The following is a 14,676-nucleotide window of genomic DNA, read 5'->3' on the forward strand; positions in this document are numbered from 1 at the left end:
AGAAAAATCAAATAAAGAAAGACCATAACATGAGCTACGCACAAGCAAATTATTTAGAAAAATCACACTATCAAAAAGTGTTGGAGACGTAGTCATTTTTTTTTATTTTGTATAATATTTAAATATTTATATTAAATTTAATAAATACATAAATAAATAAAATTATAAAATAAACAATGTAATAATTAAATTCTGGTTAATTAACCAATAAAAACAATGAGACAGAAGTGCTGCATAAGAAATTGCTGGAATTTCCTGCTCAATGAACTTTAATTGAATGATAGTATTAAATTCATGCAAATTAACTAAAAAAATGCTTTAACTAAACGAATTATTTTAAACACTTGTTTGACTGGGTTGAATTACAAAATTAGTGCTTCTGCTTCTAACGAATTATCTAAATATGTTACTGCAAATCAAACTCTAAAAGACTAATTAGCCACAATCAAGAAAAATTACAACAAAAAAGGAACTTTAAAACATTTTGTCCTTAAAAAATTAAGAAACCTAAATGCTTCAAGATCCCATAAACAAGCTTGACAAGAAAATTTATCATCTTCAAATTCTTCGTCCCGCGGCGGTTTCCAAACTGACGATTCCTTGCGAGGCACGGCGGTCCAAGAACATAACTTCGCTTTACATTTACAGTTTTTTAATTTCCTCTTAAATTCATCTTCTTCGGCCGGTCCGTATCCAATTATATAATTAATATTCGGCCACATTTCATAGAAAATCTTCCTCACCTTTTCTCTACATTCTTTCACAATCAACCTCGAGTTCGATCTTCGTTTTAACTCGAAAAGTAACTTCAAACCCTTTTTTCGTAACTCGCCGCCATAACACACAAGAATTATACCGTACACGTAAGTAGCAACTACATGTCCTTTATTAGCCGCCTTTTTTAAGCATTCGAATCCGGAATCAATTTTTAAGTTACTAAAATAATCGATCATACCTTGTCGGAACAACGACTCTGGATTTCCACATTTATTGCATCTTTCCAAAAAATTGGACGCACCATTCTGCCTTATTTTCCATGATTTGTCAACAAACGAATCAATCTCGATGTTTTGAAAGACGTAATCATCCGACGCTGCTAGACGAAAGTCTTTACAGCTCGTTTTCGCTTGGAATAGATCAATAGCCGACGTAGAGGCTACTTTTGCAAGAATTTCTGTTAATAATTCCGAAGGAAGATTGTTAAATCGGTTTGAATTTAAACGTTTTCTGCCTTTGGTAATCAGAAATTTTAGATTAGCCATTGATTTCATTAAAGTAATCAATAAATTTTGAGTCTATGAACTAATGGTTAGGCTCTATTTATAGTGGCTGAGTTCTGGTTAATCCTTCTCCTATACTAATCTGGATTGTTGTTAATTTCTAAATTCTTTTCCTATTTGGTTTAGATCATAATTAATTTACATTCCTTTTTCCAATTTGAATTAGGAAACATAATTTTGTTTAGTTATTATTGCAAACAAAACAAAATATTTTATGGTTAGTCTCGGTAAAATTAACATAATTATGAAATAAAAAAATTGAGATTAATTTATAATGTAATAATAAATCAAAGTCAATCGAAAATTATTTAAAAATATTAAGAGCAAAACTGAACCTGCATTATAAATTAATGGTTGAGCCAGCGATATGGTGATTGCTTTGCATGAGCTGCGACGGTGAGGTTGTAAACGACGTTGTTTGATTTTTGTTAGCTTAATTGAAATTAATTGGAATTTTTTTCTTTCAAGGGAAAATAATATAATATAATAAAGGTGAGAAAAATAATGTTTTATTATTTAATTATATTATTAAAATAAATTTCACAATTTTTTCGGAACAACCATAAAATATTTTATTAAATAATTTGAATTGAATTAGAATTTTATCAAATTTACTTTAATTAGAGGGTCATATCTGCATTTACACCATTAATTATAAAATAAATGACTTAGATAGTAAAAGTTCAATTTTAGTTGAATTGATTTACATCGTTCATTTTGTAATGAATGGTGTAAATTCGTCAACATAACTCTTCAAGTTGAAATGAACTTCAGAGAATTATAATCTACTTATTTTAATTATCATCGTCATTTTAGATAATAGAAAAAAATCGGATAATTAATTCAAGGAGTATTCAAACTGTTGCATTTTGTACACTTCGGTGGCCAAATTTTAATTTATTCTAAATTAATTGTCAAACTTTTAATTATTTTTCATTTGGTTATTGAATTATAATTTTTTTTCAGCAAAATATTTTCTGGCAAAAAGCATACATGGAAGCTGGATTTTACCTTTTTGCCAGAAAACTTGTAAGGTATACATAATTTGGTATAAAAAAACTCCCCATTGAACTAAAATTATATATAATTGATAAATTTTTTAAAAAGTTCGAGCTGTCACAAGGCAAAATCCGGCTGACACATACACATTTTGGTTGAGGAGCTTCTTACCGGCTTGCCAGAAAAAAAAAAAGAAATTAACGAATTGTAATTTTATTAATTTAACTATTTAACTTCAGACGTCAAATAAAATTTTAATAATTAAAATAAAATAAAATCTGATCACTGAAATACAATAAAATGATAGTTTAAATACCCTCTAGATTATTCCAAAAATTCAATTGACAATTCTATACGATTGAAATGTATTGGAAGATCTTAAACATTCACTTCGATTCTGTAATGAAAATAGAATCAAGTGATTTAATAACTTCAATATCTATTACTTTACAGCTCAAAATTCAGAATTATGCTTAGTTGGCCTTAAAAGCCAATGTCTAATTTCTTGTATATATATTTTTAACTTGGACATTCTAGGAAATTTGTCTAATAAAACAAATAAATTTTATTGTCAACCTTTAGTTTCATCTAGTCTTTTTATTTTTAACTTAATTTTCTGATTGATTAGATAATGCATTTTCTTTCATTAATTTGTTTCCCTATGGAACTTCAACTGAAGAAGAAAAAAATTGCTATCTTTATACGATTTCCATAAATAATAACGTGTCAATTCAAGACATCACATTTTATTTTTTTAAAAAAACAACATAAACATATTTTTAGATAAATTTTCGCTCACTTGGATATCTGATAGATCTGACACGTGTCCTACCATGTTAATAAAAAACGCCACTAAAAATTGCCGATGTTATTTCTATTGAGTTTAATGTAATTTTGTTAATATTTCTATTGAGTTTAACTCATAATAAATTTTTTATTTAACGAAAAAAAAAACTTAGACTAGCTATTGAAGAGCCAAGCGTAATCATATCATCATACTATACTATAAAGCTGAGTCATTATAAAAAATGAACTAAATATTGCACAGTAGCACTTCAAATTTCACCAAGTAGCAGCTTTTTTTTATTAACTCAGGGCCTGTTTGATTCAGCTGTTTTTTATAACTGATAGTTGTTAGCTATTGCTGATAGCTGTTAGCTGTTGGCTTTTGGCTGATATCTGATAGATCATACGTGTTTGGTGAGATTTGATTAGCTGTTGTTGTTTGTATATAAAATAACCGTAAAAGACATAATTTTTATTATTATTTATTAATTATAAATATATTATATAATATTCAATAAAAATATTAAAAATTATTTTTTTATAAGAAGGAACGTTTAGTTTAAACTTATTTAGATATTTTTTGATAAATTTATAATTTATTTTAAAAAATAATTAAGTTACAGTTTCGTTAATATAAATAAATAATATTAAATAATTTAAAAATGATTAAAATATTTAAAAATAATTTCAATGACTATATATATTAAAAAAACAATATATCCTAATAGGGGTAGTTTTGTCTAAGTAATTAAAAATATTGAAAAAGCTATCAGCTGTTGGCAAAAAACTTCAAAATGGAACTTTTTAAAAAGCAGTTGTTGGAGGTTTAAAAAGCTCCAAAATATTTTTAAAAAATTCTCACCAAACACTTTAGTGGAGCTTTTTGAGAAGCAAAAGCTAAAAGCTCCACCAAAAAATTGAACCAAACACCCACTCACTATTTCATAAAATATTGAATAATCATACTATATAATAAAATTAAACCGTTAGAAATATTGAGCTACATATTGTAAAGTGGAACTTTAAAAATTCACAAGTTTCATCCTTCCTTAACAAGTATTAACTCATATTTTCACAAAAAAAAAGTATCAACTCAATTTTTCTGAGAAAAAAAAATCTCATTTTTTCTTAAAATATTTAATAGTTTATAACAAAATTCTTCAAATTTCACAATATATAAACTATAATATTTCTTCAAATTTCATAATCTTTATACATTTATAAATTAAATTTTATTAATTTTTAAAAACTTATATTTCATTACTTACAATGATTAATGATATAGTTAAATTTTCAAATTTAACGATAAAAAATATTTCAATTAATTAAAATTAAATTCTAAAAAATCATATTTCATAACTTACAAACATTGATAATATGATAAAACCGAATAATGGAACGATAATAGAACCATATAATTCAATGTAGCAGACTTGAAATAGTAAAAAGATTTTGTTTTTTCAATCCGATTCAATTTTTTTAAGAGGGATCCGATTCAATTTAGAAAGTAAAACAAATATTACATTTTTCTTAAACCAGTCTCTCCTATACTGCTTTTTACAATGTCTTCCATCTCTCAGGCACTTTTAGTTCCGTTTCTTGCCTCCCATGCTTATGATAATCTGATAACTTGCCATTTTCATCACAAGATTCTTCAATTCATCGGAAGAATCAAAATGTTTTTTCGACTCGGGTTTCTTTTGTTGCAAAGTCCTCTAGTACTTGCGCAAATTATCGTTATCACCGCCAAGTCCAATGGAAGTGAAAAAGTTGATAGAAAACTTTGTGTTATTAGTATCGTCTTTCAGAAACAGAAACTCGAAAGAATTTTGCATAGTCGGATCTTCAAGTTTCTCATTCAATTTCCATATGTTGTTCTCTGAAAATTCCTGAAATAGAATCTTGATAAATATATGCGAAGAAGAAGTCGTGTCTTGTTTCTTTAGGCGTATAATATCAAACACACACCAAGAAATTGCGTCTGCCGTGAGTAAATTGGCGTAAAACATTGTGGCATTACGCAACTTAGATTTTTTTTTTTGGCAAAGTAGCAATTGTATTAATTTCGGTAAATAGAAGTACATAATTTTTGAGAGAACTAAATAACAGAGATTACAATAATAACTCCTAAAAAGGAGGCTTTAAGGACTTTTTAGCCACTTCATGGGCCATCCAAGTACACATTCGCTTAACATATGCAAAGTAAGCGAACGGTATAAAATTATGACTTCTATTATTGATGAAATATCATTCTCGACTTATTCCAGTGTCTTCGCAACTTCGAGTGACATAATCCCTGAAAGACAATGAGGACTAGAATAAGTGATAAAACTCAAAATTTTCATACAAATCATACTAACGACTGATACTATATTATAGCTGAATCAGAACTTATCTTGAACATTGCAGACGGTAGAGGCCTTCATCAACATACTTTAACCTCACAAGGAGTACAATATCCTCACAAGGAGTATGAAATCTCACAAGGAGTACTTTAACCTCACAAGGAGTACTTTAACCTCACAAGGAGTACTTTAACTTCACAAATTGAAATGACAAATTTTACCTACTATATATTATTTTAAATATTTATTATATGTTATTTAACACAGATATTAAAATAATTTATTTTGCAAACAAATGTTTGTTTCATGTCAAATTTTCACATCACATTAAAAGACAATTGGACATTACGCAACTTAGATTAGACATCACTGATTTAAGCAATAGGAGATTTGTGACTTTTTGAAAGCATGGTTGGCTCTATTTATCGTTGTAGTATATTGAGAGGGGGGGGGCGACTGGCCCCCATTAGTCCTAATGACAGTCTGCCATTAATTATAATTGTTGAATCTTAATTAGTATTGTGTGTACTATAACTAATTATAAGTATATTCAGCTGAATAATATCGGTTATGGAAGTAAAATCAGTTGCTTCGTGAAAACTATAATAATTATTAAAGATACACACTAGTTTATTTTATGGAACCCCGACGCAACATGCAAAATCAAAAAAGAAAATAATCTTTCCTTTTTCTCTTTCTTCTTCCTCCTCTTTCTTCTTCCTATTCTTCGTGTTTTTCTTTTATTTTTTCTGTAATTTTTTTCTTTTTCCTCCTTTTTCTCCTTCTTTTTTTTTTTCATCCTGTTTTTTTTTTCTCTGCAACACTTTTCTTCATCTTTTTTTTTCTTTCCATATTATATAAATGAACTCCAACACAAAAAAATTTGAATAAAAAATCAATAAAAAAGTTTCATTTAGATGAGAAATTTTTTAATTGAGGAAGAATTTAAAAGATAATGTGATGAGTGATAGATGAGAAACTTCTTCTTCTTTTTTCTTTTTATATTGGTTTAAATTATTGTAGTATCGTTTTCTGGAATTTTATTTTAATTTTTTTTTTGAAACAATCGTCATATTCTTCATTAATGATGTTTTGACGTGATTTTCAAACGTTTTTAATTAATTTTAGAAATTGTTTGAAATTGTTTTTTCGAAACTATTATATACTATTCGAAACCCTTATAAACGGTTTGAAACTGTTTTTTTTAACTGTTTGAAACTGTTATTTTTTAGACCGTTTGAAAGTGTTTTTTAGAAATTGTTTTAGACTATTTGAGACATTTGTAAACGGTTTGAAACTGTTTATTTGAAACTGTTTGAAAGTGCTTTTAGAAACCGTTTAAACTGTTTAAACCTTTGTAAACTGTTTGAAATATTTTTAATTTGTTTGAAATTGTTTTTAGATAAAGATTGCAAATTGTGTTTTATAAAATTGTTTGAAATATTTGTAAACTGTTTGAAACTTGTGTACACTGTTTAAGGTGTTTTTTTTAAAAAATTGTTTGAAACGCTTGTAAACTGTTTGAAGCCATTGTATAATTTTTTTAAAATGATAATACATGTCTTTTAAAAATTGTTTGAAACCATTTGAAACTGCATTTAAAACTGTGTTTGAAACTATTTGAAATTGTTTTTAATATATTTTTAATGAGAACATATAAATTAAAAATTTACAGTTTTCTTTATTGTTGGAGTAAGTTATGATCGATGGATTTAAATTCCAAGTGGAATTCAAAACGATTTGATTACGAACTAAAAATTCGAGCGAATTCGAAAATAGATTTGAAACTAGCAATAAAAGTTTAAAACATAATAATAAAATCGCTGAATTTATTTCTTAAAATGTTATTAGCTGAAAATTAAAATAAGTTTGTTGATTTGTTAATTTATTTTGAGAATAAACTAAAAAAATGAAGAAAAAAAGATGAAAATGCTGATGAAAAAAAAAACAAAAACTATATAGAGTAAATATGGAGTATAGAAATAAAAGAGAAGAGTAAAAAAGCAAACATAAAAAACTCAAAAGTAGACAAATAAAAATAGAAAAACTAAATTAACAAATGCTAATTTTTTTTTAGGTATTTTGCAAATTTTCTCATTAAACTACCCTCAATATATAAATCACACGCAGAAGCAGTTTCATGGTATTTTCTTCAAGAACCAAAAAAGGCATAGTTTTAGGATCATAAGATTCAGTTAGGTTACTGATCCGACTACTAAATTACAGTTGAAAAAACAAATTAGCCAACTCGATTTTGAAATTAGTTTAGATTAAACTAGCTATTAAAACAGTAATCCAAAGATAATAATAAAATACTTAACTTGAGTACTCATCTTATGATAAAATGTTTTACCTAAACAAACAAGATAAAAGAGCAGGAAGGAAATTAAAACATTCAAAACACAATCAGTCTCCTCTTTTCCTTCAGGCCGATTCTCATCCATGTTCAATATAAAAACAACCAATAAGTAGTAACTATCAAAACAAAACAGAGAAACAAAATCTGGTCCAAAACTAAAATTGCAGAAAACTAAATTACTGGCTAACATTAAGCCACTTTGAGAAGTTCTCAAACTCGGTGTAATCACTATCGGAGATCATAGTTTTATACCACGCCTTTCCAGCGGCCTTGATCGCAGTAGCCTCCTCCTGATACAACAAATTTAGTCAAGAAAATGTTATAAACCAAACCATAGAAGCAGCATATTACAAAACAAATTGACTAAACCAAATAATCTGATCGCATTAATATCTTATTCAGAACCATATCACTACACAACCAAAGCAGAATTAGGGACAATAATACTAATGAATATTACAGCCAAGAATTCATGTAAAAGATAATTTCCAAACAGAATAAAAACCATAAAATGTGATAGATTAAAGAGGTTATAACAGATTAGAAGCTCGGTCTACTTAATTTCATGCCTCGAGGGTTATTCTTAATAAAGCAAAATGACAAGTCTCAATTAAAACAAACATATTTACTGTCACTCTATAACTCAAGTAAGATAATTGTCAAATGGCGCTTTGCTTCGCTTTTTAGAAGAGAAAGACGTACTGAGAGATCCCGAGCATTATTGAGAACCATTAAATGAGATGACACTAAAGAATGTTAGGACAGATTAAAAGCCAAGTCTAATTTCAATCATGCTTCATGTGCTTGTAAATATACTTCAATCGAAATAACAATTCGCAATTGGAAAACAAACCATATTAACTCAACTCTAAATCATGTTAAGACAACCACCACAAAACATTTGCTAATATGAAACATAGAGGGTCTGCATTTAAACAACCACCAAAACCAAGGATATAAAGTACCTAAATTTTCACACTTAACCAAAACATTGCATTCAATTCCAGATTACTAACTAAATTACAGTCTAATAACAAATTACAAACATTATCCTAATTTTAATAGTCCACATTGCATACAGATGCACTAATGAAACAGATCAATAAAATGAAACATATATATACATAAAAAAAAACATAATCATTCACATTTCCAAATATAAATTAACAGTCAAAGTAAATAAAGATAATAAAATTTTATATACCTTGGAAACCGGCACTCTTTTCTGGTCCAATTTCTCCTTCTTGGACTTAATACGCTGAGCCTCAGCCAAAAGCGACATTCTCCTTGCTGCCTTCGCGTATGGGTTCAACTTGAGCATCACATTCAGATTCTTCAGAGGATTCTTCTTCAATGTAGCCCGCTTAACATCTCTGTTAATCGGCTTCACCACAGACTGCACCTCATCTGAATTGATAATCCTAGCCAAGTCAGCGTTCACCATTTTAGACCTCGGCAACAGATACCCCTTTTTCTTTTCCGAACTCTTCTCAAAAGACCCATAGATCGAATCCAGCTTCTCAAAAGCCGATTTGGTCCAAATCACAAATCGGCCCAAATGACCTCCGGGGGCAAGTTTCAGCAGATTGAGCCTCTCCACGTTTGCAATTTCAACACCAGGAACGTTCCTAAAAGCCTTCACGAGCTTCGCACCTTCATTTCCGTAGACAATCAAAGGACCCTTGCGTGAAATATATCGCCTGTTTCTCATCTTACCCTTCCCAGGGCGGATCGAATGGCTGTCCTTCGCCTTCTCAACATCGGGATAAGCACCGATCTCCTTCAAAACCTTAATAGCAGCAGATGTCTTCTCAATCCCCTCAACGGAGTCTGAGATAACCAGTGGCAGTTCGGGAACTGACTCCACTTTATGTCCCCTAGCCATAACCAAGGACGGCACAGCGGAGGCGGCGAGAGCAGACGCCACGGCGTAACGTTTCTGGTTGACGTTGATCTTCCGGTGCCAGCGGCGCCAGATCTTGGTCGGGGCAAACATGCGACCTCCGCGACACATGTTTCCAAAAGCTCCCTGACCGGCACGGTGAGTACCGCCACCAGGAACACGTGGAATACGCGAGACGGCGCGTCCAGTACCCCATGATTCTGCTGATGTCTGGTGACCGGCCTTTTTAGAAACGGCGTACGGCTGGCGGCTATTGTTTGACATCTGTGAGTGGACAAAGCTCACGATGTCGGGTCGGATCGACGCCTTCATTGCGTCGGGGAGTGGCACGGTGGTGGCGGCATCGGTGGCCATATCATTTTGTGATGGAAGTGATTGGACGGAGACTAAAGGGCGGACGGCGGCGGCGGCCATTGAAACTCCGGCGGTGAGTATTTTGAGTGTGAGAGATTAGGGTTTTGGTTAAGAGAAGGAGGAAATGTTATAAGACGTTTATATAGTAATATTTAGGGTTCTTGTTTTCGGAGTGTTTGGTTACAGGTTTAAGTTTAGTGTGGTAGCTGGTTTACGCTATTTCGGTTATGGATTGGGCTTATTCTTAAGCTATTTCGGTTATGAATTGGGCTTATTCTTAAGCTATTTCGGTTATGAATTGGGCTTATTCTTAAGCGATTTCGGTTATGGATTGGGCCGTATGTCTGGACCGGGCTTGAATGATATTTTTTTATTTGAATCCGATATGCATATAATTTTGTAAAGAGTCTGAAATTTTATAGACGAGTACAGGCTTTTTAAGATTATAAAAATTTAAATGTAGATTTGTCCAAATTCCGTCCACACCTGTAAAAACAATTTATTAGAGCCGGGCTTGGGATACATGTTGATGTTTGAACCGAGTCCGAACTTGCCTTTAAAGAAGTCAAACATATTTATGAATATGTCTAGTCCTTTGTGTAGGGATGTGTGAAAACCAAATTAAAATTCTAATATTGGTTCCGTTTTTTAAAAAAACAGTTTGGTTTGGTTTCATTCAATATAGGGATTTGATATCTGATTTTTAATTCGGTTTTAGTTTTTTAAAAACCGAACCAACCAAAAAAAAACAAAATAACCAATTGAAAAAAATTATTCAACAATAATAATATTAATGTATAGTTTTTACATTTTAAGTCTTTATTCTTAAATTATACTTAATACATACGCTAATAGAAATAGTATAATATTTAAAATGTACTAATAATATGTATAAAGTAGCTATAGGTCAAAAATATTTTAATTATTTAAAATAAAGTATAATAAAAATATTTAGAAAAAATGCTTTTTAAACGAATCAAATTAAACTGAAATTTTCTATTTTTTTGGGATGTCATTTTAACTAAACTTCGGTTTTGGGTTTGCTTTTCGGCTTATATTTGAGTATTATTCTGTTGGGCTTATATTTGTTAAGGGCAATTGTAATGATCTATAAGTGGCAGATGGAACATAGTAAACTTTTGGGCTTCATTTTGGAAAGTCCCTTATCTACTTGGGCTTTCTTAAAAAGTATTTTATTTTGCTAAACTTATGGGCTTCATTAAGGAGTATTAAAATTTGGGCTAAGTACACAAATATCTCAAAATTACAATTTATTAACATTTGTACCTCACAAAATAGAGGAAATTACACTCTATGTCTCAATTTTTATAAAAATATACGTTAGTAACTGTTGGCAAATAATCGCAAGTGTACGATATCGCGCAAGTAATATAACTTGGAAGACCAAGTATCGATCCCACAGAGACAATGGACTTAATCACTAATTTCAAATATTCTTTAATCGGCTAGCTAGAAAAATCAATCGGGTTTTGTAATTTAATTAAACTAATATAAACTGAAAACAAATAATAAAATAGGGTTTAAAACAATAAGATTAAAAAGTTCAAGGATTGATAATCCCAAATAAATAAGCAAAATTATGGAATAGGATTTCTTAGTGATTTTATCGCGAATCGAGCTATTCTAAAGCACCGAATCCCGCCCTCTCAAGCCTCAAAGATCCGAATAAAATCACAACCTAATTAACTAACCAATTATTAACTCGCTCTCACGATATTAAAACTGAATTAAATAATCAAATTATAATTATGAAGCAAACTCAATGACTACCTAAATTCCAACCCGCTCTCACGGCGTTTTTCTCTAAGTTCTTAATTATCTATGTCTATTTAATTAACAATCTCTCAATTAGTTAACTAAACACAAACTCATGAACTAAGTAGCTAATTTAATCCAAGCAATAAGATTAATAATTAAGACACGAATTAATACTAATCCATCCAATCCAAGTAATTACCAATTTATAAGTTCATATCAACCTTTGAACAAGGGTTTTAGTTACTCATAATAAAACTGAAACAAAACAAGAAGGATGATGAAGAAGAAAGCATAATTAAACAATAAATACCGGAGTTGTCAATTTCGGAAAGAATCGTCTTGATTAAACTTGAAATCTTCAACAATCGTCTTGCAGAAACTAATTATAAACTACTTATAAACTGCTGGAAAAAACTAAACTAAAAGCTATTCTAAGAGAAAATAATTAAAACTAATGTATTCTAAATTATTCTACATTATTCTACATCTTAAATTGAGTCTAGTACAAGGTCTTTATATAGTAGGAGAAGTTCCGGAGTCTTCTAATTCGTATTGCAAATCAATTTGTAATAGGAGTTGTAATTGTGAGTTGAGGAAGAATTTCACTCCAAATCAAATCCTGAAGCATGCGTATTTTACTCTTGTCCCGTTCGGGAAAACTGTAGTTCCGTTCGTGACATGCCCAATTTTCTTCTTTCCCGAACGGAACAAACCATTCACGTTCGAAAAAACTGTAGACCGAAAGCTTTGATATCAGATTCCTTCTTGAGTCCCGAACGGGACAAGGCTTTTCCGTTCGGGACACAATTTCAGCTGCGAAACTACAAACTTCAAAACTTCATAACTCGATGTAGAAAACTCCAAATGAGTCGGTTCTTGAACCGCTGGAAAGCTTAGGATGTCTACTTTATTTCTTATGAAGAACATAAAGTCATTTGAAGTCATTATCTGCTCCAAAATTGCCAATGAATGCGCCGGGGTCAGATTTTCATGTGTGCAAATGTGCTTTCTTCATTCCCAAGCTTCACGACCTCAATCTAATCCACGATTTATACTCTTTATTGCTCAAAATGCTCCATAATCACTAAATAATCCTTGAAACACTAACACACACCATAAAGCATAAAAATACTAAATAATGTATGAATAATACGATAAAAGCGATTAAAGATGCGTAGAAACGACTCGAAATATAGGAGTAATTTTACTCCTATCAAACATCCTCACACTTACCCTTTGCTTGTCCTCAAGCAAGAAATAAATCTTACTCTACAAAACATGTTAGAAAACTTAGCACAATCTTGAAAATATATCAATAATAGAAATCCCCAAACCTATGAACAATATGAAAAACAAACTTCTAAACCCGACAACTAAATAATGATGCAATCAAATAATAATAATAATTTTATGACATAATTCAATATAACAACGGTTACTAACTCATTAGTACAAGGTCAAATTGAATCACACTTCAAGCTTTACTATCACTTGCGGGACATGGAAAATAATCGATTTCTCACTTAGGCAAATCATAGCACAATTTAGTAAAAACTAAGCTAATGGCATCAATATTTCAACAAGTAGGGTATATAACAAAGAAAGCTCACAATTGAAAACATGAATACTCACCATAAGCTTGCTCATAGTCCCGAACTCCGCTACTTGATTCGGTAATCAACAAAAATCATATGGTCTTTTATGGGGTTATAACGTGGCTAAGGTAAAGGGTAGGTCAAAAGGTTAAACAAAGGCTAATTATCAACTTAATACACTATTTATTACTACTATTAACTTCTAGGTCGATCTAACTCCGCTTTTGCGTTTATATGAACTTATAACTTTCTTTTCTTTTTGAATTACGCTCTCCTCATTGCTTTTTGCAATCTCAGAAATTTTTTTTTCTTTTGAAGCTTTTGCTTGCAAATTTTTATCTTTCTTTTTTTTTTTCAATCTTTTTCAAGGCGTAATCTTAATCTTTTAAGCACAATGTAGTTTACTTTTCTCTTTTCATTAATCTCGAGTTACCTATATTCATCATAGTCATAACAAATAATATATAAGTCGATAAGGTAAACAAAAGAGGTAAAGCATAGAACGGTAAAGGGTAAAATACGGTAAAAACAATAAAAAAGGTTTAAGGCTCAAATTGGTGTAATCTAGGGGATAAAGGGTAGTCTATTTAGTGGTCTAAAAGAAAGGTTATACCTAATTGCCATAATCATCTAATTGTTGAAAACTCAATCGTGTAACTTTAAACGGACACCGAGCAAGTTCTAGGAATAAAACATGAAATCAACACTCACAACAAGAAAATTAAGCTCAAAACTCTCAAAAGTGTGTAGTGTTATGCCATAAACTCAATTCCTACAAAAATTATGCTACTTATGCCAAAAGTTGAAAACGACTATAAAAATGAACAATCGACATGTCATGAATCCGCATCAAGTTATTCAATTATGTTTCAACGATTTGAACAAGTCTAAATTTTGAATTCACCCTTATTTCATCGGATTATGTCAACGAATTATTAAGTCATTAAGCAAGCATCGCTTATCAATTGTCGAATTAAGAAATCGTGTTCATACATTCATTGATTTAGAAAAATCTAAAATTGACAAATTTTAATGATAACACCAAATCAACTAACACTTTTTTTCATAATTAAAAGACAAAGATTTAAAGCGATACAAGGCATTGTAAAAAACTACGACTATCCTAAAACACCCTAATACAATCTACTAAGGACAACTAAAACACAAGAAAAACAAACTAAAAAAAAAACAAACTAAACCTAAGAAAACATAAATAAACAAACAATAATAAATAAATAAAAATCCTAACTAAACGATATGTTTTTCCCCCATCCTC

At 30.2% G+C, this 14,676-nt stretch overlaps 2 protein-coding genes across 2 annotated transcripts; both read right to left on the reverse strand.

Annotated features, from left to right (window-relative positions):
- Positions 1-324: 324 nt before the first annotated feature.
- Positions 325-1,270, reverse strand: LOC126661359 (putative F-box protein At1g67623). Its single transcript, XM_050355191.2, has one exon. It carries the CDS (start codon positions 1,260-1,262, stop codon positions 456-458), a length of 807 nt encoding a protein of 268 aa, XP_050211148.1. The 5' UTR covers positions 1,263-1,270; the 3' UTR covers positions 325-455.
- Positions 1,271-7,712: 6,442 nt separating this feature from the next.
- LOC126660329 (60S ribosomal protein L4) lies at positions 7,713-10,150 on the reverse strand. Its single transcript, XM_050353767.2, has 2 exons — positions 8,974-10,150; positions 7,713-8,059 (listed from the first exon to the last, which is right to left on the reverse strand). The coding sequence occupies exons 1-2, from the start codon at positions 10,084-10,086 to the stop codon at positions 7,946-7,948; spliced, it is 1,227 nt and encodes a 408-aa protein (XP_050209724.1). The 5' UTR covers positions 10,087-10,150; the 3' UTR covers positions 7,713-7,945.
- Between the last annotated feature and the right edge of the window lie 4,526 nt (positions 10,151-14,676).

Source organism: Mercurialis annua, linkage group LG8, assembly GCF_937616625.2.
Source record: "Mercurialis annua linkage group LG8, ddMerAnnu1.2, whole genome shotgun sequence".
Taxonomy (NCBI): Eukaryota; Viridiplantae; Streptophyta; class Magnoliopsida; order Malpighiales; family Euphorbiaceae; genus Mercurialis; species Mercurialis annua.

What these genes read in the sequence shown, in the direction of transcription:
- LOC126661359 (XM_050355191.2), bottom strand. Translation starts at nt 1,262, where the DNA reads ATGGCTAATCTAAAATTTCTGATTACCAAAGGCAGAAAACGTTTAAAT.
- LOC126660329 (XM_050353767.2), bottom strand. Translation starts at nt 10,086, where the DNA reads ATGGCCGCCGCCGCCGTCCGCCCTTTAGTCTCCGTCCAATCACTTCCA. An exon ending in AAAGAGTGCCGGTTTCCAAG is followed by an intron (nt 8,060 to 8,973) that starts GTATATAAAATT and finishes TTGTTGTATCAG; the next exon opens with GAGGAGGCTACTGCGATCAA.